Genomic DNA, 22,379 nt, shown 5'->3' with positions numbered 1-22,379 from the left:
TTAGCATATCTTTCTTTAGATAAAGAAGAGAGTAACACATTTCTGAGAATTCATTTTCCTTTTCCGTTTACCAGACTGCGTACGGATACGCCCTGCGAAGCAGTCTTGCATCGTCATCACTGTCAATTCTTCTTTGTGCAATACAATCATTGGCAAAATTCCACTTACGTGATGTGATTCCCATCGCAATGTTGTTTATATAGACAAGAAACATAAGTGGTCACATAATAGACCCTTGTACAATTCCGTCGTAACATCTAACCGACGTAATATTCCGTGCCACTTCGTCGTCTTCTTTCCTTGTGACAGCTCGCGCTTTTATGTGCCGTGTTAGAGTGCACTATTTCTAAAATCTAGTCAGGTAACCCGTAATTAGTAGTACGGGCAAGTGTTATAGCAGTAATTACTAATAGTTCTTTACTTAAGGTGGCTTCAGCCTTACGAAATTCTAACTTTACCATTTTTGTCTCTATCAAAGGGAAAGCTTAAGGTTCTTTATTTTGGAGGGCGAACAGGTTGGAAAGATGCTGTCTTTGGTTATCGGCATTTGTAGACATAAAAGGCCAAGGAACGATTGAGGGTGCTTGAATAACGATAGCTGTGTTCGCATATAATACAACTGCGAATTCTAAAGAGAAAGCAAAATCGAAGACGCAGCCTCGCTCTTTTACAGAGTTACCGGAGCTACACCTCACTTGCCAAGTACACAGCCACATTCGTGAAACACACAAAACTTTACATAAGCATTGGTACTGAGCGTGCCAGTCAAACAGAAAGCTAGCAACAGTGCAAACTATGGTTTCGCACGACACGGAAAGCCCTTCTGTTTTAACAGTATTACTCTTTGCAACCCAGGCTACTGGACCCAGTCTTTTCTGCCCTTGATATAGGTCAAACTACACGATGAAGCTAGAGCGGTAAGGCTTTAGTGAGGGGGACACGAGACAAGTGATCAAGAACGCCTTGCTGTACGTGCCGTCTTCGTCACCCGCCTCGCGCTCCGCTTCTCTACGGTGACCAGCTTTTCCGAAAGATGGCGCTCGGGTGGAGGAAGTGCCGCCATCTCTTGCAAGACCAGAACAGCCTACAGTCTGCATCATCATAATCTTCTCCTCCACGCAAAATCCATGAGGGGGGAGGGGGAAGGAGCGAGGCCCCCGGTGGCTTATAAGGAGGGGACTCCTCCATCCCAGTTCGAGCCCCCCCCCCCCCACGAGTGCGTGCCGAGCAGGTAGCCAAGAGCGTTATGGTTGACATAAACAGATTCTGGCTTGCGTCTGCTAAATCTAGATGCTCATCAGATTAGCGTCAAGGACAAAAAGAGTACCTGAACTTAAATGCACTCACATATCCTCTGTTCATGACCTCATCGTCTGGAGGAAGCCGCGCATACGGGTATGATGCTTTCTTCAACCAGGTGCACCCGGCCCAGTAGGTATTATAGGTTGTCATCATCACAGTGAAACGCTGAAAAGAAATGTTCAGCAGAGTTTGCTTAAGGCGGCGAAACGCTCCCAAGTATGCAATCAAGAGAAAGGTTTTTCACAGTACGTTGCAGAAACGTCTGCTCCGCGTAACGTATCATTTGTAACATGTAGCATAAGCTTAACGGGTACAATTAAAAGATACGCAGCAACAACGTGTCATTTTTCAGCGGTCTGCGGCCACCCTAAAGCGGCATCTACGTAACCACCAAACCCGTGCTGCGTACCGGGTGGCTCCGCTCTCCTTGGCCAGAACCCTCCGCGCCAGGCGTTGTTGGGAAGCACAGAAAAGAGAGCATGTACTCCAAAAGCCAAAAACAACAAAAGAGGTGCCGCAGAGGTGCGTCTGGCTTGTAGCATGCGCCTAGCGAGCCCATCTGAAACCTAATGTAAAGAGCCTTTCGTCCTTTTTCAATAATCATTTGCATACCTGCATTCGTCTTGAGGGTTTGGTGTGGGGAGGTGTTTACACGGTGTAAAGTACAAGAACGGAGGAGTAAAAATTTAAAGAAATCAAGAAATAAATACGCTTGGACAGCGCATGATTAGAAACGAAAATATAGATAGAATGCAAAGCGTCATAACAGCGGCATACAAACAATCAATGTACGCAGTTACAAGTCATGAGGAACTGTGCACAAGTACTGCACAGTCCGTGCGAGCTGCCTTGTCGCCGTGTCTTCAGCCCAATGGCCCGCTTTCATATGCACTTCGGGGCCATCCGACTACCGGGCACCTTGTATTCACCCGTAGTCTTATGAGGATTCTGAATTATTACTGGCCACGCCTGGCCCCAGACGACACCCATTCGGTCAAGAAATGCCGAGACTGTCAGTGACGCAAGACACCGCCAACAAGGCCAGCAGGATTGCTGCAACCAATCGAGCCTCCTTGCTGACCGTTTCAGCAGATTAGGATGGACCCTTTCGGACGCCAACATCTGGAAATAAGTCGATCGTCGTGGCGAAGGACTACGTCACCAGCTTCGCTGAAACGAAAGCGCTGTCGGATGCTAGCGCAGCCGAAGCGGCGAAATTCTTTGTCGAGGACATCCTGCTGCGAATTTGTGCCCCAGAAGTCCTCATCACCGATAGAGGAGCGGCCTTTACAGCAGAGCTCACGGAAGCCGTTCTACCATACTGACAGAAAAGCCACAGGAGGACAACTGCCTACCACCCGCAGACGAATGGTTTTACCGAGCGGCTCAACAAGACCCTCGCCGACATGTTAGCAATTTACCTCGACGTCGAGCACAAGACTTGGGATGGCGTCCTGCCGTACGTAACCTTCGCTTACAACGCGGTGGTGCAAGAAACAACACAGACCACGCCCTTTAAGCTGGCTTACGGAAGGAACCCGACGACTACTCTCGATGCCGCGGGGCCGCACGTCACCGAAGAAACGAATCTTGACGACGCCACCTATCTCGAGCACGTCGAAGAAGCCCGACTGCTCGCCCACCTGCAGATCAAGAACCAGCAGAGGAGCGACAGCCGACACTACAACCGTCGACGACGCTACGTCGAGTACCAGCCCGGTGACTGTGCTTGGGTTTGGACCCAAATACGTCGATGAGGACTTAGCGAGAAGCTTTTACGCCGCTATTTTGGACCCTACAACATCATCCGACGCGTTGGTGCGCTCGGCTACGAGGTCTTACCAGAGGGCATTTCGCTATCACAGCCTCGCCGCTCAGTACCTGAAATAGTCCACGTTGTACGCCTTAAGCCGTTCTACCAGCGCTAAGGAACTTTCGGACCTTGTTGCTTCGTTTCTTTGTTATTTTTTCTTTACTAAGTGTGGTTTAGTTTTTGACTCTCCTGCTGTGTTTGTCAGATGCTTTGAGGATGGGGTCATTGACACTCATACCTTATTTTTCTTTAGTCACTGCTTTTCCCCGGCTAACAAATGTTAAACGTCATTGCTCGTCATCACTTGGCTATTGTCACCAAGGCTTTCGTACGTAACCTAATTGTATGCATGCCGCGAATTGGGTTCTACGACGCGTGATGCATAAAAGTCAACGCGCTTTACCCACTGATCAGATTTCAACGATCGCCGACTGTGCTCTACGCTATTGTTTTGTTTCACTGTTACTTGTTTGTCCGGGGACTGGTTCGCCCAATAAAGAGGCAAAGTTGTAATTTACACTTCCGGCAGTGCGTCGGTCTTCACCATCACTAAGGCGTGACACTGTTCAATAACTATTGCTAATGTTACGGTAGAAGGAACGAAAGTAGATATGCTCATCAGCGGAAATCAACATAACGCACCAATTGGATTCACAATCTCTCGAATGAGCCGAAGGAGTACTAGGAAAACGTTATGAATCAAAAGAAAAACGCCCCCACCGTGCGCGTTGCAATCCTGATGGTACCGGTATACATCAAATAAAGACTGGAAAAGATAAGATTTATCAATGGTATCATTAAGCCAAGGTATGGTAGCTATTGCGATATCAACCTGTGTTGATATCGCAATAAACATAAGAGTGCGGCACCCAGTGCAGCAGTCTTATGTTTAATACCTCTGCTACCGCAGTCTTTTGTGACGTCTATCACTGCAGCGTAACCATCTTTACTATTTAAAATGAGCCTAAAGAATTGGGCTACTTCCTTTTCGCAGATTCGAAACTTCTGGTCTGAAGTGGATGACAGGAGCTTTAACTTCTATTGATCACTTACAGGGCTATAAATTTCAGTGGTTACGATTGTTTAGACTGCAGAAAGTGGATTTGCTTAGAATTCGCTCCCTCAGTCAGCGTTATTTTCAGGTCGCACCGTTTTAGGGCACACCTCTTAAGCCTGTTTCACATGCTGCGACTGGAGCAACAACGTTGGACGTTGAAGAACCCCAGATAGTCGAAATTTCCAGAGTCCTCCACTACGGCGTGCCTCAAAATCAGAAAGCAGTTTGGGCACGTCAAATCCCCTAATTTAATCTTTTTTTTAGTATTCGTATTTCATTATTTTTACTTTTTTGTCACTGATACATGTGTAAAACCAGCTACTTGATAGAGTACTTACTATGCCTTATCAAGCTTATTTGTACAGTGCTGTTGAACAACACACATTCTTGTTAGGCACCTGCACTGTGGAAGAAGACGTTGCATAGCAGACGAAAAATGGGACACTCACATTGATATCACATGTGCAAAGGCATTTAAGCAGCTCCATTTCTTACGTCGGAAATTGGCAACAGCACCATCCGATGTAAAATTAACTGCGTACAAAACCCTCGTTCAGCCAAGAGTTGAGTATGCCAGCATTTTATTGTCCCCGCAGCAGTCTTACCTCATTGATAAACTTGATAGAATACAGCTCATGGCATTCCGTTTCATTTATTCCAGATACTCGCCGTACGACAGCGTCACTGCTTTACGTAAACAAGCAAATACCCCCACTCTAATATCAGGACGGCGTATCGCTTCCATGAAGTTTCTTTTCTTTCTTTATCACGGGCACATAAATATAGATAAAACAAAGTACATTAGGCCACCCTTCCAACATTCGGAAAGAACAAATCACTGTAAGTGCATCAGACAGTTTTCTGCGCGTTGCAACATATTTAAATATTCATTTTTTTCCATCTGCAATTGAAGCCTGGAACCGTCTGCCGGAGCCAATTGCACATGTTGACTCCATCGAAGAACTTGCAACCAAGATACCTGCACTTTTTTATGATTAAGTCTGTTTCCGATTACTTACTGCTTCACTACAACGTTGTGTTGCGCAACTGTGTTTTGGCCCTTTCCCACCACATCTGAATTATTCGTAGCTCTTACCCCTTCCCTGTATTATCTGCCTTGTACTAATTGCTTCGGTCTGTCGTTTTGTTTGCGTGTTATATCTTTGAATTGTAATAATTAGCGTGTTTCATTGGTTTCTTCTGTGTCGACCAACAATGTTTTGTTGTTTCGATTGTGACCCACTCCTGTATGCGCCTGTAAAAGGTTTACAGTATTGCTAAATAAAATAATAAATAAAATAAAACACCGTTCAGTCGCATGTGTCGCAATGAAATTTTTGGAGTTGCCGTTTCACATGCTTGATATTTCAACAACGCGACTGGTGTATCGCCCAAGGTTGCTTGCTGCCAGATTTTATGGTACACGCCGCATAAATCTTTGAAGGTAATGAAAACATGTGCATCAGAATATTATCGGCATGTCTTCGTTAGGAGCAAATAATACGCGCACTTTCTAAATTAAACATGTTGTGAAGTTTAAACTTGTTTTGGAGTGCGCAACGACGCTTTCTGAAGTTCAATGTTAAGAGACACTGCGTACGTAAACTGTGCACAGCATGTTGTTCACTGTTGTGTGTTGTCTGATGTACTTTCTATGTCCGCGTCACTCTGCCTGCGCTACAACAAGTTACAACATGACCTATCGACAAACCCATATAGCTACCCTGCAGTATTCGGAATCACCCGCCATGGTTGCTCAGTGGCTATGCTGGTGGGATGCTGAGCACGAGTTGACGGGGTCGAATCCCGACCACGGCGGCCGCATTTCGATGGGGGCGAAATGCGAAAACAGCCGTGTACTTAGATTAAGTACACGTTAAAGAACGCCAGATAGTCGAAATTGCCAGAGTCCTCCACTTGGCGTGCCTCAAAATCAGAAAGCAGTTCTGGTACATCAAACCCCATAATTTAATCTTTTTTGAGTATTCCTATTTCATTATTCTTACTTTTTTTGTCACTGATACATGTGTAAAACCAGCTAGGTGATAGAGTACTTACTATGCCTTATCAAGCTTATTTGTACAGTGCTGTTGAACAACAAATATTCTTATTAGGCACCTGCACTGCGGAAGAAGACATTGCACAGCAGACGAAAAAGAGGACGACCTGTGCCAACGCACGCATCTTTTTTTTAGTGGTGCCACCTGCTGCCCCGGTTCAAATATTGTACATAAACTGTTTTTCGGATCTCCCCGTAACATCTTTGGTGGAGGCGTGGGGCATATACGAAGGACATCACGGACCTTCGCAGCGGACATCATTTGGGTTATACGACCACGTCGAGTGAGAAGCCCGCTGGCTTGGCTTCGGCTTCCACAACATCGGTGGTCCTAGCCCCACTCCGAAACCCTGGTACCTGCTCAGGTACTGACTCCATGGACGTCAGTCTAGTTAACCGAATACGAGAGTGCCAGCAAGAATGACCAGTGGGACCCAGCCATCATACTGGCTAACGTTATCTACTACTTCAAAGGAACGGCCCATGTTTGGTTCCAAATACACGAGGGGGAACTGACTATTTGGGAAACCTGCAAGCCAAAATTAAAGGAGCTCTACGGGAAGTCAATAGGGCACCAGCGAGTTTCTAAGAAGGAACTTTCGTGCCGACTCCAGACATCAACTGAACCATGTGTCGTGTGCATGTATTCAGGAGGCGTTAGCGCTGTGTCGGTGGGTTGGCGACGAAATGCCTGAAGCTGACAGTCAGCCACATACTTAAAGACGTCGCCGATGACGCCTTTAATTGACTAGTTTGTTAGGACTGCTGGACCGCCGACGACATCATAAACTGGTGCCGACGCTTTCAGGAAGCGAAGAGCCGTCGTTTCACGCTACAATTCATGCTGTTCCCTAACACCGCCGTTACAATAGCGGGTGAGGACGTCCAGCGGCGTAGTACCGAAAGCTTTCTGCGTTTTATGCGGCGTGAGATTGAGGCCGCATCTCCATCTGTTCCTCGGGCCCATTCTTACGACGAGTCTCGCCAGGCAGTATCGTTGGTCTATGCAGTCGTGCGCGAAGAGCTGGCGAACGAAGCCATTCATCCCATCCGTGCTGCAAGTCGCCCGGCGTTCAGCAATTTCTTCCGGCCGCAATCGACCTATCCCGGATACCGCGATCCAATCCTCTGGGGCACGAGTTACGACAGGCCAACATGCTTCACCTGCAATTGAATTTGCCATATTTCCCGCCATTCCCTCGGGACGAGGTGTCGCCGGCCGTCGTCACCTCTGCCCGCGTACACTTACCGTCCGGAAGACAGTCGGCGCTCTTTGTTTCGTTCTCGCAATGACCCACCGCCCCCTGATGTTCGTGCACCGACTCCGAGCTACGACAACTCGCCATCCCCGCAGAACCGGCGTTCTCGCTCTCCTCTGCCCCGTCACTCACCATCGCGGAACCTTCGTCGACCACATTCATAAAACTGACCGCTGCAGCTCCCAAATGTAATGCGACGTTGGCCAACCCACTCGGAAATTCTCTGGTGACTCTGGTTGCCCGATGAAACCTTTCAGGCGTAAAAATGGACAGCGCGCCTGCTTCGGCACTCGTAGAAAATGGGGTGCAACTATTTATCATGAGCGCTATACGTTTGTCCTCGTCACCGCAATGTTCTTACACCGGCCACGTTGCCTGTCGCCCGCGTTGGCGACGGCGGTACACCTTCTGTCGTTGGCATGTGCACTGCGCGCGTGATCTTCGCTGGCCACCAGACCTCAGTGCTATTCGCCGTTTTACAGCAGTATCCCCATGATGGGTCATCCTCGGCCATGACTTGCTGATCACCCATTCTGCCGTCTTTGACTGCTCATCTGGAGCAACAGAACTGCTTGTTAGACTAGTTGGTGCTTGCTAAAAGACATCTTTTCTGCCGCAAGTTAAAACAAACCCAAAGGAAGACACATAAAAGGCAACACGGGCGGGTGTCGCTTCTGTTGTGCTTCACGTGTCTTCCTTTTGCGTGTGTTTTAACTTTCGGCAAAAATACGCTCATCTGGCCTTCTACAGTTGGAACTTCCTTCTGTAGCCGACCTCAACACCGTGTCACCGCCACGTTTACCTGTCGTCGAGTTTATCCGCCTGCGACCAGCAACCACGACGTATGTCACGAGGACCACAGAGCCCCCTGTTTGTGACGGTGACTATGTCATCTACCCTATTCTCGACACTCTTTTGACGAAATGTGTTGCGCTCACTCACTCTGTTGTGACTTTTGCGGATAACCGGGCGTGTTTACCTATTCTGAACTTTAGACGCACTCCACAATTTCTTTCCAATGGCACCACATTGTCCAGCATATCACCCTGAGACGCACGCGACCCTCTGGCCCTGACTATCGATGCTTCACAGTCATTGCCTACAAACCCGCACACGAGTACTACGCTTGACGACCCTCTTGGCGGTATGATTGCCCCTGACCTGTCCCATTGTCAGCCCGAATAACTTCACCGCTTGTTCTCGTCTTGCCGCGACGTTTTTTTTTTTATTTTTCTTCGCCCCGCATTGACCAGACAACACCTCTAACCAATCGCGTCGATATTCGGTATGCTAGAACCATCCATAGGTGCCCATCCAAAGGTAGTTTTGTTTCATAGGTATTTGGGCTGGCTATCGGTATTGGTAAATTGTCGTTGACGAGCAGAATCGCAAAAAGACCGCCTTCGTTACGCCCGATGCCCAGTCATGCCCTATCATTTGTGCAATGCCCCAGCGACATTTGAACGAATCATCGACTCCCTCCCTGGCGCGTTCAAGGGATCTACTTGCCTATGTTACCTTCACGACGTCATCGTTTTTTCGCCTGCAATCCCCATTCATCTACAACCCCCGACTATATTTTGCTATTTCCCAACGCCTGGCTTCAACTGAACTCCTCCAGATGTCGTTTCGGATGCCGAAAGTTCAGGGTACTCGGGCATCTTGTTGATGCGGCTGGTATCCGACCTGGTCATACCAAAATAAACACTTACTTTCCAACGTACCGCTCTTCGCAAGACGTCCGCTAGTTTTTTTGGCCTCTGCTCTTACTTTGTCGCTTTGTGAAAGACTGCAGAGATAGCCCGACTCTTACATGCCTGCTCAACAAGAACGTTCCCTTCACGTGGGGTCCTCCCCTAGCGTCTGCCTTTTCGCAGCCGATTACTAAGCTCACTACGCCACCTGTGCTGGCTCACTTGACGATTCTGCTTCAACGTAAATCCGTGCAGATGCCGGTGGCCATGGCATCGACGATGTTTTGGCTCAATCTCGACATGGTCAGGACTGTCCTTGCATATGCCAGCCGCCTTCTTTCTGCCGCTGAACAGAATTATTCAAATACAGAGAGAGGGATTGTGTCGCTCTTGTTCCGGCCGTCGCAAAATTTCGCCCTTATCTGTATGGCAAGTCATTTACCGTCGTCACTGACCATCACGGTCTCTGCTGGCTGCCTTCTCGCAGAGATACCACGGGTCGCTTTAGACGCTGGGCATTACGGCTTCAAGAGTTCTCGTACACAGTCATTTATAAGCCTGGCCCTTTGCATCAGGATGCCGACTCCCTTTCCCGGTACCCCGTCGACCAACCCGCTGAACAACGTCGTGACTCGGTCCAGCGTAAGATTATCGACGGCCTCAACTCCAAGGCTCCAGATGACGCTTTCCGCCTCTTTGTGCTACTCGATGACACTTTACGCCATCGCAGTTTGCTTTCTGATGGTCCTGACCTCTTCCTTGCGATTCTGGCACACATCCGCTCCACTGTTCTGACCCAGCTTCATGATGCGCCAACTGTGGGGCACCTTGGCATTTCGCGCATTATTGATCGTGCACGCCTTCGGTTCTACTGGCTAGGCATGTGCCACTCGGTGCGTCGTTACATGGTCTCATGTGACCTTTGTCAGCGCCGGGAAAAGCCACTCCTCCCGCCTGCTGGCCATCTTCAGCCTCTCGACGTTCCACATAAGTCGTTTCATCACGTCCGTTGGTCCGTTTCCTCTGTGTGCTTCAGGATAGAGATGAGTCGCCGCCGCTAAAGGATATGCGGCGCGATTCGCACTCAGCGGTGTTCTTCCAACCAGCTGCGCGACCGACGTTGCGAACTTTTTGCTCCATGACGTCATTACTCAGCATGGGGCACCAGGAACACTCATAACCGACCGGAGCAGATAGTTTCTTTCGATGGTGATTGAGGACATTCTACGTTCCTGCTCGATGCAACACAAACTGACCATGGCCTACCATCCACGGATGAATTGCTTTGCGGAGTGACTGAACCGAACAATTACCGACATGGCGGCAATGTATGTGTCCGCCGACCGCCAGTATATGGACACTGCATTGCCTTTTGTGGCATTCCCGTATAAGACGTCAAGATATAAGAGCATTGGTTACTCGCCTTTCTTTCTCTACTTCGGCTGTAACCCAATGTTACATATGGACATGCCGGTGCCTTCTTCCGCGTGCCCTTTTACTGTGTATGCTCAAGAGGCTATTTCCCGTGCATATCAAGCATGTCAAGTTGCGTGCGCTCGATCCAGAGAGTCGCAGATCCGACAGCAATCTCAATATGATACAATAACCCACTTCTCACCTGGGTTCCTTCTCCTCCTCTGGTCCTCGGCGAGCTGTGTCGGTCTTTCTGAAAAGTTGCTATTCCTGTACACCGGCCCATATCGAGTGTCCTACCAAATGACTGGCGTAACGTATTAAATTGCTCCGTCGTCTTCGACCCCATCGCTTTAACCTCGCACTGACGCTGTGGACGTCGCCCTCCTTAAGCCATACTGTTTCCCAGACACTGAATAACCCTCGACACTGAATAATACCGAGACTGAATAATCCGGACAGGCCGCCATTGGAATATGAACCTGGCAACTTTTAACGCTAGAACGTTATCTAGTGAGGCGAGTCTAGCAGTGCTATTGGAGAAATTAGAGGGCAGTAAATTGGATATAATAGGGCTCAGTGAAGTTAGGAGGCCAAAAGAAGCATATACAGTGCTGAAAAGCGGGCACGTCCTGTGCTACCGGGGCTTAGCGGAGAGACGAGAACTAGGAGTCGGATTCCTGATTCTTAAGTATATACCTGGTAACATACAGCAATTCTATAGCATTAACGAGAGGGTCGCAGGTCTTGTTGTGCAACTTAATAAGAGGTACAAAATGAAGGTTGTACAGGTATACGCCCCTACATCCAGTCATGATGACCAGGAGGTCGAAAACTTCTATGAAGACGTGGAATCGGCGATGGGTAAAGTCAAAACAAAATACACCATACTGACGGGTGACTTCAATGCCAAGGTAGGCAAGAAGCAGGCTGGAGACAAGGCAGTGGGGGAATATGGCATAGGCACTAGGAATAGCAGGGGAGAGTTATTAGTAGAGTTTGCGGAACAGAATAATATGTGGATAACGAATACCTTCTTCCGCAAGCGGGATAGCCGAAAGTGGACGTGGAGGAGCTCGAACGGCGAGACTAGAAATGAAATAGACTTCATACTCTGCGCTAACCCTGGCATCATACTAGATGTGGACGTGCTCGGCAAGGTGCGCTACAGTGACCATAGGATGGTAAGAAGTCGAATTAGCCTAGACTTGAGGAAGGAACGGAAGAAACTGGTACATAAGAAGCCAATCAATGAGTTAGCGGTAAGAGGGAAAATACAGGAATTCCAGATCAAGCTACAGAACAGGTATTCGGCTTTAACTCAGGAAGAGGACCTTAGTGTTGAAACAATGAACGACAATCTTGTGGGCATCATTAAGGAGTGTACAATAGAAGTCGATGGCAACTCCATTAGACAGGATACCAGTAAGCTATCGCATGAGACGAAAGATGATAAAGAAATGCCAATGTATGAAAGCTTCTAACCCTACAGCTAGAATAGAACTGCCAGAACTTTCGAAGTTAATCAGCAAGCGTAAGACAGCTGACATAAGGAAGTATAATATGGATAGAATTGAACATGCTCTCAGAAACGAAGGAAGCCTAAAAGCAGTGAAGAAGAAACTAGGAATTGGCAAGAATCAGATGTATGCGTTAAGAGACAAAGCCGGCAATATCATTACTATAATGGATGAGATAGTTCAAGTGGCTGAGGAGTTCTATAGAGATTTATGCAGTACCAGTGGCACCCACGACGATAATGGGATAGAAAGTAGTCCAGAGGAATTCGAAATCTCACAGGTAACGCCGGAAGAAGTAAAGAAAGCCTTGGGAGCTATGCAAAGGGGGAAGGCAGCTGGGGAGGATCAGGTAACAGCAGATTTGTTGAAGGATGGTGGGCAGATTCTTCTAGAGAAACTGGCCACCCTGTATACGCAATGCCTTATGACTTCGAGCGTACCGGAATCTTGGAAAAATGCTAACATAATCCTAATCCATAAAAAAGGGGACTCCAAAGACTTGAAAAATTATAGACCGATCAGCTTGCTGTCCGTTGCCTACAAAGTATTTAATAAGGTAATTGCAAATAGAATCAGGAACTCCTTAGACTTCCGTCAGCCAAAGGACCAGGCAGGATTCCGTAAAGGCTACTCAACAATAGACCATATTCACACTATCAATCAGGTGATAGGAAAATGTGCGGAATATAACCAACCTTTATATATAGCTTTCATTGATTACGAGAAAGCGTTTAATTCACTGGAAACCTCAGCAGTCATGGAGGCATTGCGGAATCAGGGTGTAGACGAGCCGTATGTAAAAATACTGAAAGATATCTACAGCGGCTCCACAGCCACCGTAGTCCTCCATAAAAAAAGCAACAAAATCCCAATAAAGAAAGGCGTCAGGCAGGGAGATACGATCTCTCCAATGCTATTCACAGCGTGTTTACAGGAGGTATTCAGAGACCTGGATTTCGGACAATTGGGGATAAGAGTTAATGGAGAATACCTTGGTAACTTGCGATTCGCTGATGATATTGCCTTGCTTAGTAACTCAGGGGACCACCTGCAATGCATGCTCACTGACCTGGAGAGGCAAAGCCGAAGGGTGGTTCTAAAGATTAATCTTCAGAAAACTAAAGTAATGTTTAACAGTCTCAGAAGAGAACAGCAGTTTACGATAGGTAGTGAGGCACTGGAAGTGGTAAGGGAATACATCTACTTAGGGCAGGTAGTGACTGCGGATCCGGATCATGAGAGTGAAATAATCAGAACAATAAGAATGGGCTGGGGTGCGTTTGGCAGGCATTCTCAGATCATGAACAGCAGGTTGCCATTATCCCTCAAGAAAAAAGTTTATAACAGCTGTGTCTAACCAGTACTCGCGTATGGGGCAGAAACCTGGAGGCTTACCAAAAGGGTTCTACTTAAATTGAGGACGACGCAACGAGCTATCGAAAGACGAATGATAGGTGTAACGTTAAGGGATAAGAAAAGAGCAGATTGGGTGAGGGAACAAACGAGAGTTAATGATATCTTAGTTGAAATCAAGAAAAGGAAATGGGGCATGGGCAGGACACGTAATGACGAGGGAAGATAACCGATGGTCATTAAGAGTTACAGAATGGATTCCAAGGGAAGGGAAGCGTAGCAGAGGGCGGCAGAAAGTTAGGTGGGCGGATGAGATTAAGAAGTTTGCAGGGACAACATGGCCACAATTAGTACATGACCGGGGTAGTTGGAGAAGTATGGGGGAGGCCTTTGCCCTGCAGTGGGCGTAACCAGGCTGATGATGATGATGATGATGATGATGATGATTATGATGATGATGATGATGAATAACCCTGTGTGTGCGATGAACCTTTTCCGTGGCGTCGTATTTCGACTGCACCGAGTTGGTGCTTTCGCCAACCGAGCGTAATGTTATGATGAGCCACGTGTCCTGCGGACGAAGAAGACGTTGCGTAGTAGACAAGATAGAGGACAAGCTGTGCCCCTGCCCGCCATCGTTGTTGTTGTGGTGCCACTCACCGCCACGGTGTAAATATTGTACATAAACGTTTTCCACATTCGAAGTGTCAGGAAAGATGCTTATATTAAAATTGTCCCTTTTGCTTTCGGTTGGTCTTAGTATTGTTTGTTACATTTGGCATATGCATGCCCCCCTTATGCAATAATATTGCTACGGAACAGTATTTGCGATCATGAAGAGGCGAGCAGTGTGAAGACGACGACGACGTCGATTAGAGGCTAGCGCGGGCTGTTGCCTCTTGGCCAAGTGCGGCGTGTTTCCCTGTAAATATACTTGTATATAGCTTTTCGTCTGCGTCTTCCTACGTAACATACCTGGTGGAGGTGGACGTTCCCTGTACCTCCTCAAGGAGCTTAGCAGTGGACGGTACGTCGAGCCTTCCTTCATGGCTCCCGGCTCAAGTCCGCCGGCTCCGACACCTGCTGCCACTTCGACGACTTACATCGCTCTCCCCGCTCCCCGGGATCCTGGCGTATTCTCCGGCAAAGATGGCGAAGAATGTCTAGGACTGGATCAGCCTGTACGAACACGTCAGCCGCAATAACCGATGCGACCCTACTGTCATGCTCGCCAACGTAGTCTTTTACCTCGGTGGCACACCTCGAGTTTGGTTTCGGACGCACGAAGATGAGCTCACCAGTTGGGATTCGCTTAAGAAAAAGCTCCGAGGCTTGTTCGGCAACCCCTACGGTCATCAACTTGCCGCGCAGAAGGCGCTTTCCGGCCGTGTGCGGACGTCAACAGAGCCCTATATCACCTACATTCAGGACGTCTTGGCTCTATGCTGCAAAGTTGACGCACACATGACTGAGTCAGACAAGGTTTCCCACCTCCTCAAAGGCATTGCCGATGACGCCTTCAACTTGCTCGTTTTCAACAACGTGGCGACTGTGGATGCAGTTATAGAAGAGTGCCCCCGCCTGGAACTCGCTAAAAGCCGACGTATTGACCAGCAGTTTTCCAGTCTGTCAAGCACCCCTACGACATCTTCCTGTGCCGACGCTCCTCGGCGCAACAACACTGGCGATGTTACCAGGATCGTCCGGCGTGAGATCCATGCCACCTATCCGGCTGCCTTCGACTCCAGCCCCACCAACGCACCTGCAGTCACGTTTTCCCTGATCCAGACAGTTGCCCGCCAGGAGTTCGAAAACATGGGTCTTCACACCATCTGCTCGGCCCATCGCCCTGATACCCACCCGGTTTCTTCGATTCCGCCCCGTCCCGCATCTTCTTACCCACCACGTTTCCGCAACCCATCTGAATGGCGCACTGCTGACGACAAGCCCATTTGTTTTCAATGCCATCGAATCGGGCACATTTCTCGGCACTGTCGCAGTCCCTGGAGTTCCCCGACCCGGTCTACTTATACTGCCCACTCTCGCCCCCCAGGTGGCCCTTCTCGTCCCTATGCCGCCACTGATTCTCCTGCGCCGAACCGCCCCTATTCTCGTTCGCCTTCACCCCAGCGACTACAATCTCGCTCTCCCCAGCGCCGTCGCTCCTATTCGCGGACTCCCTTCGGACGCCGCTCCCAGCCAGAAAACTAGATGATGCAGCGCCTCGAGGTGACGCTGCATTGCTCCCGCCAGCAGGCTCCTCTCACCCGCGGAGCGCAACTATTCTATCACTGAGCGTGAGTGTGTGGCCCTAGTTTGGGCGGTTGCGAAGTTCCGCCCATACTTATATGGCCGACCCTTTTCCGTTGTCACAGACCATCACGCGCTTTGCTAGTTATGCTCACTGAAAGATCCTACAGGAAGACTTGGTCGCTGGGCCTTACGCCTCCAAGAATATTCGTGTTCTGTCATCTACAAATCTGGCCGACTGCACAAGGACGCTGATTGCCTGTCTAGCTACCTGGTTGACGAGCCTGACGACGCCGACAGTATTACCGCCAACGGCATTTTTTCTATGTCTGCCTTCGCTAACAACGCGAATGAGCAGTACCGAGACCTATCGCTGCGAGCACTCATCGAGCGTCTGCGCTCTACACCTAGCGACGCATCCGTTCGCCGATACGTCCTCCAGCGCCGCATCCTGTACCAAAGAAACTTCCTCCCTGACGGCTCTGATCTCCTTCTTGTCGTGCTAAAACATCTACGACAGAATGTGCTCTCTGAGATGCATGACGCACCCACTGCAGGACATCTTGGGGTAACCCGCACGAACGACCGCGTCCGCCGCCGCTTCTATTGGCCTGGTCTCGCTCGCTCCGTCCGACGCTATGTTGCTACCTGTGATCCCTGCCAGCGTCGGAAAATACCTCAGGTGCTACCTGCCGATCATCTCCAGCGGATCACCGTCCCTGTGGAGCCGTTCTTTCCTGTTGGATTAGACCTCCTCGGTCCCTTTCCCACGTCATCCTCCGGGAACAAATAGGAGCCGTCGCAACTTATTACGCCACCCGATACGCTATCACGCGGGCTCTCCCTACGAGTTGCGCCACTGACGTCGCGGACTTTCTCTTGCGTGACATTATCTTACTTCATGGCGCCCCGCGATAGCTGCTTACTGACCGTGGCCGTAACTTCCTTTCGAAAGTTATCGCCGACATTGTGCGTTCCCGCTCCACTCAACACAAGCTGACCACCTGATACCATCCTCAAACCAATGGCCTGACAGAGCGGTTAAACCGTACTCTTACCGATATTCTCTCCAAGTACGTTTCCAAGGACCACCACGACTGGGAAATCGCCCTTCCTTACGTTACATTTGCTTATAATTCTTCCCGACGCGACACCGCCGGATTTCCTCCATTTTATCTACTGTACGATCGCGAACCGACCTTGCCCCTTGACACGGCACTTCCTTCTGCTGCGACCTCAACAAGCGAGTATGCGCGCGACGCCATCGCCCTCGCCGAGCACGCACGCCAGCTTGCCCGCACTCGACTGACGGCCTCGCGAACCACTCAGCAGTGTCAGTACAACGCCCGCCACTGTGAAGTGCAGTTTTCGCCTGGTGCGCTCGTGCTCCTGTGGTCGCGCTCATTTCGCTCATATCGCGATACACAGCGCTCTACCGCGTGCTGCGCCAGGTGACGCCTGTGACGTACGAAATTGCTCCTATGCGTTCAACCTCGTCCTCTACTCTGGCATCTAGTTATGTTGTGCACGTCAGTAGGCTCAAGGCCTACTACACTGCTTCCGAGTCCGGCGTTTAGTCGCTCCGGGACGGCGCTTTTGCCGCCGGGGGTAGATAGATAGATAAACTTTATTAAAAGAATAATCAGAAAAACCGCGAATGGTCGGGGCCCTTAGTCCATGGCTCCGCTGGCTCTTGCCATCTTCTCAGCTCTCTTCATCAGCTTGAGCTGGTCGTCGAGGGCCGAGCTGGACAGTAGTGCCTCCCATTGCTCCCTCGTGGTGTTCGTGTCTGGGTGTTCTACGTTGTGTAGTGTGCACTCCCACGTAATGTGGTATAGGGTTGGCGTGGCCCCACACCATGGCCATTCGTCCCTGTAGGCTGTGGGGTGTATCCGATGTAATATGTGTAGGTTCGTGTAAGTGCCTGTCTGGAGACTACGCCAGGCAGCGGCATCTTCTATCTTTAGATTTCGATGGGGTGGTGGATATCGCAAGCGACGCCCTCTGTGGTAGTTCACGATGGCTGAATACTCGAGGTCGACAGGGTCCGGGCCTGCCGGAGGTAGCACAATATTTGCGATCACGAAGAAGCGAGCAGTGTGAAGACGACGACGACGATTAGAGGCTAGCGCGGGCTGTTGCCTCTTGGCCAAGTGCGGCGTATTTCCTTGTAAATATACTTGTATATAGCCTTTCGTCTGCGTCTTCGTACGTAACAATATCCCTTGAAAGTTGAAGCGTTCAATCAATCGTGATGAACTAAATCTAAGTGCAAGAGATTTTTTTCTATGACTCTTATCGAAATACGACTGCTACGGCTGGCAATTCAACACCTCAATTTGTGTTAGCAGTAGAATGCCATAGCCACAGTGGAACGTGAATAAATTGAAAAACAATCTTCGTTGTCGACAGAATTGTTTTTTCTTGGCTGTGTGTCGCTAAAAATCACGAAATGAGTGTGCCATTACAAAAGAGCTGTTTGCGGCTTTTTTATAAGCAAACAGCATATTGTGTATAGTTGAAATGCAGAGGAGGAAGCAGGAATAGACAGAAAGACCGGGAGGTTAGACAGTCCTCAGACCGGCTGGTTACCCTTTGCTGGGGAAAGGAGACAGGGGAATAAAAGGTAATTGAAAAGAGATGTTACAAAAAGGAAACAAGAGCAAGAAAGCAAGCTGAAGAGGTAAAGCGGCACAAGGCATTCTTGAAGTCTGTCTCTACGACCACTTCACCGCAAGAAGCGCAACAGCACATTCAAAGGCTTCTCTGCTGAGGACGCTCTCGGCCAGTGTCCCAGGACCCTTTCCATCGACAAAGGGCGTTTTTCAAGGATATATCTAACACTCTTAAGAGTTCTTCTCTGGGCACACTGAAGCAGGGACCCTCAAAGCGAAGGTGGGCGACACAAGCGGCACATAACCGTCTCCTCAGCTCTACATAGTCCTGACGGAAGACACAACCGTAGATTCGGATCCATGTACTGCAGACGCGCGTTCGTAAATTCCGTCGAGTTCCAGTGTGCAAGTCTAAGTTCACGTGTGAGCAAACGAAGCGCTGTAGCTGCGTCTGTTCTGGATAACGATATAGCTACACAGTGGAGGCCATCGTGAGGAGGTTGGGCGGCCTCATTTACACGGTCGCTTCCGTAGATGCCGCAATGGCCCGGTATCTACTGATAAGCTATGTTGTGTTTCTTTTTCAATTGCTCGGTGGTGAAGAAGCATAATGTCAGCGTATAATTCTTCATTCGATCCAGAAGAAATGGCGACCGAATGCACTGCAGAGCGGACTTCGTGTCGGAGAAGATTGGCCATGTCTGTGACGGTTCTTCAATTACGAATTAGCGACGGGTTTCTTCTCGTTCGCAGGCATCGCCGCACCATGCATTTCGGAGGCCACACGAAACGGCGCGAGTGTTCTTAGGAGATCGCAAAATAAGTGTCCTGCTGCAATACATGCCTCATCCATAACTTGTTCCCACGGAGGCAATAAGCTGTGTCGCTATATTGAGTCTCTATTCCAGACGCATCTCGGCACTCAAGGCCTTAAGGACTTTGCTGAAATTTTTAAGGGCTTGTGAATTGAGCGACCGCCTTTAACTGTTGTAGCGCGTAGCATCGCGTTACTGTGTGAATTTTTATCGCTTTTTTTCTCTCCTTCCTCATTTTATTACCTTTACCCCTTTCCCCAGCACAGGGTAGCCAGCCGGTACTCCCACTGGCTAACCTCCCTGTCTTTCTTTCCCTTTTGTCTCTCTCTCTCTCTTAAGTCCATGCTAACGCATTACCGCCGGCAGTCATGGATTGATAACAATGTAAGTGTCAAAAACAGAGGCAGTAAATAGGATGCAAGAAAAGGAAACAAAAAAGGCCGTTATGATTTAAAGAAACATAAAGAAAAAAATTAAGAGGGAAACTTTCTAGGATAGCGCGAAGTGGAGTGTCTTAGTGTTTGACGCCTCAGCTGGCTGCCTGAAGATGAAGCACGCCACGTGACGAGGCACATCCTTACTGCAAAAAAAAAAAAAATACCGGGAATGATTTGGTAATAGAATGCCAATATATTGAGCCGGCGAGACCCGTAGGGAATGCCCACTTTCCAGAAGCAGTGGCATTCAAATAAGATGGGAAGCTTACGTGGTGTGCAGTCGAGATAAGTAAGAAGACAAGTCGAATACTGGACAAAGAAACGCAGAGTACAGAACGATAGAACCGGAGTCATTGCAAGTGAAATGAATCGCATAGTATAGTGAAAGATGTCTGGGAGTACGAAAGCTAAGGTCAAGGTCAGAAATGCAGAACGCTATATATAACGATAGATATTGTAGAACCCGAGTTAATCGAGCATGCCTGCGAGCTTTTTCCCGCCACGTTTGAAAGTGGATGCCAAGAAATATCATCACCATCACCATCTTACAACACTAAGCTAGAATCGCTATGGAGTAAATTGCAGTGTCCATCAAAATTATGGTGCTTGTTAGTTATCGCTTGGTTTGTTCTCCCGACTACAGCGACAACTCAAAATCCTGTAAAGCTACAGACAGGTTGCTTTACTGCGTGTAGAGCTTGAGATAAATCCTCGCTCGTCATCGCTTGTAGAATGAAATAACAGGAATGCCGACGGGACAGCCGAAGAGCCGTTCACTGGGCCCGTGCATGCCATCTGTAAGAGTGAGAAATTCTGCTTTACCTAAAATCTGGGGTTTCACCTGCCAAAACCACGATTTGATCATGAGGCACGCCTTAGCGGCAGACTCCACGTTACCTTTGACCACCAAGAAGGGATCTTTAACGTGCCCCCAATGCACAGGATAGCGGAGTTGTTTGCATTTCTCCCCCTTCAAAATACCGCCGCCACGGCCGGGATTTGATCCCGCGACCCCGTGCTTATATAGCAGCGCAACACCATAGCCGCCGAGCAACCGCGGCGCGTGGAGGTTTTGGTTCGCTTGCACGACGTGACGTTAAAGAGTAGAGACTGCTGACTGAGAAATAAGTTCGAAATGTTGGCGCCGTCCACAATGCTTGGTTACAAAGCAAGAGTGTTTTTGGCAACCCTGCCACCATACTCTAGCGTACAAGAGTAAAGCAGATGCTGCCAATGCGAGAAGCTCGCACATTACAAGCAGCAATGTTGCGTAAGGCAGTTCTTACTACTACTAACCATGATGATAATGATGCTGGTGATGATAATAATAATAATAATAATAATAATAATAAAATAATAATAAGAAGAAGAAATATATTTGGTTTGCCACTTACTGAAATTATTCATTATTTTGCTACCACTTCACTATATTCAACGCAGTCCCTTCGTTACACAAGGGTTCTGAGCTGGGCCAGTTGGCTTAAATGCCTTATGACGAAATAGCGCGTACGCGGGATGGGTGAAGAACGTACTGGAGAATGCCCTTTGCAATTACCGAATCTGTTCCAACGCTTCTCAGAATTCAAGCTCAGCACTTCTCTAGTACCCGCTACAACGGACGCATGTTCCTGTTCTCTGCTTCGACTGTACCAATGCTTCGTCTGCGTTCCACCGACCTGGTCACACCGCCGCTTCAGAACTGCACGCAACGAAAGCTCCACTGCACGGCCGTTCTTTGTGATGATTACCGCTAATGACCCCCACCCCCTATTTCCTCTTTGTTTGGCGAACACCTCATTTACTTCAAGAAAAACCGACAGAAACCATCTTGATGAGAGCTTTAGTAGGCACAGTTTATGAAAAGTAACATTTTTAGTCTCCTTTTGCATTAGAAACTGCGTTTTCATAACAAAGACGCTATGCCCGGTGATAATTATGCTAACATTCCTCATGTCCTGTTTTTTTTTCTTGAGTAAACAAAGAAAGCGTCACTCACCATTATCCGTTCGTTAAAGTTGCTCACGTCATCTACCTGCACCGACACAAACATTGGAGCTACCGACGAGGTGTCTGGAACATAAAAGAGTTGGCAGGTCCGCATTAGTACTGGGATTAAGCTCACATTTGAAGCAGCTAAAACGGAACGAAAGACATGCGAAGAACTACGCAACTGACAAGTGCTCTTTTCTGCATTTATTCCTTGTTTTTCTTTTCTTTGCTTTTTCGTAACAGAAACGTTGCTTATCAGTCACTGTTTGTCTTACGTATACGCCTCATACTGTGTCTATTGCTCCATTTGCACTCTTTTGAATACGAGCGTTAACGAACTCACGCAATTGACCGCTACGCTACAGTTTGCGGGAATATCTTTCTTCACATGCAGAGCAAATTCTTGGACACGGTAGCATATTGCCAGGGAGAGTTGCCTTCATTGATTTACCATGCACATCACTTTGCATACCACAAGCGTCACAACGAAGTGGAGCATCGAAAGCGCCCATCGCCATGCGCCGAGCCGGAGGCCACCTGCCAGCCCTGCATGGGTGTGACCTCCCACCGAGAAGCCAAGCGACCAATGGGAATCCAACGCGTCGGGCCTGAACAAGGGACGCATCAAGCGCCCTTGGAAGACGGTGCAACGAGACAGAGGTACGGGGCAGACTTCGAATGTCTTCGCTGCGCAGAGCACGGAGGGAACTTCTATAGTTCTGGGTGCAAGTGTTCGACCTAATAAATAGTTTATTAGCCCAAATCAGTGTTGGCTAAAGTTGCAACATTTCTAGTAGAGGGGC

At 48.7% G+C, this 22,379-nt stretch overlaps 1 protein-coding gene across 1 annotated transcript in view; it reads right to left on the bottom strand.

Moving 5' to 3' along the window:
* LOC129387517 (gamma-aminobutyric acid receptor subunit beta-3-like) overlaps nucleotides 1-22,019 on the bottom strand; it is an 85,576-nt gene extending 63,557 nt beyond the window's left edge. Inside the window, exons 1-2 of the mRNA XM_055076492.2 lie at nucleotides 21,584-22,019; nucleotides 1,348-1,467 (exon numbers count right to left, since the gene is read on the bottom strand). Of these exons, the coding sequence (XP_054932467.1) occupies nucleotides 1,348-1,467; nucleotides 21,584-21,688 (225 nt within the window). The 5' untranslated portion in view covers nucleotides 21,689-22,019. The remainder of the gene's footprint in view (nucleotides 1-1,347; nucleotides 1,468-21,583) is intronic.
* Between the last annotated feature and the right edge of the window lie 360 nt (nucleotides 22,020-22,379).

The sequence above is a fragment of the Dermacentor andersoni genome, chromosome 2 (genome assembly GCF_023375885.2).
Source record: "Dermacentor andersoni chromosome 2, qqDerAnde1_hic_scaffold, whole genome shotgun sequence".
Taxonomy (NCBI): domain Eukaryota; kingdom Metazoa; phylum Arthropoda; class Arachnida; order Ixodida; family Ixodidae; genus Dermacentor; species Dermacentor andersoni.
Note: the sequence above shows the minus strand (reverse complement) of the source record. Positions and strands in the feature narration are given on the sequence as shown.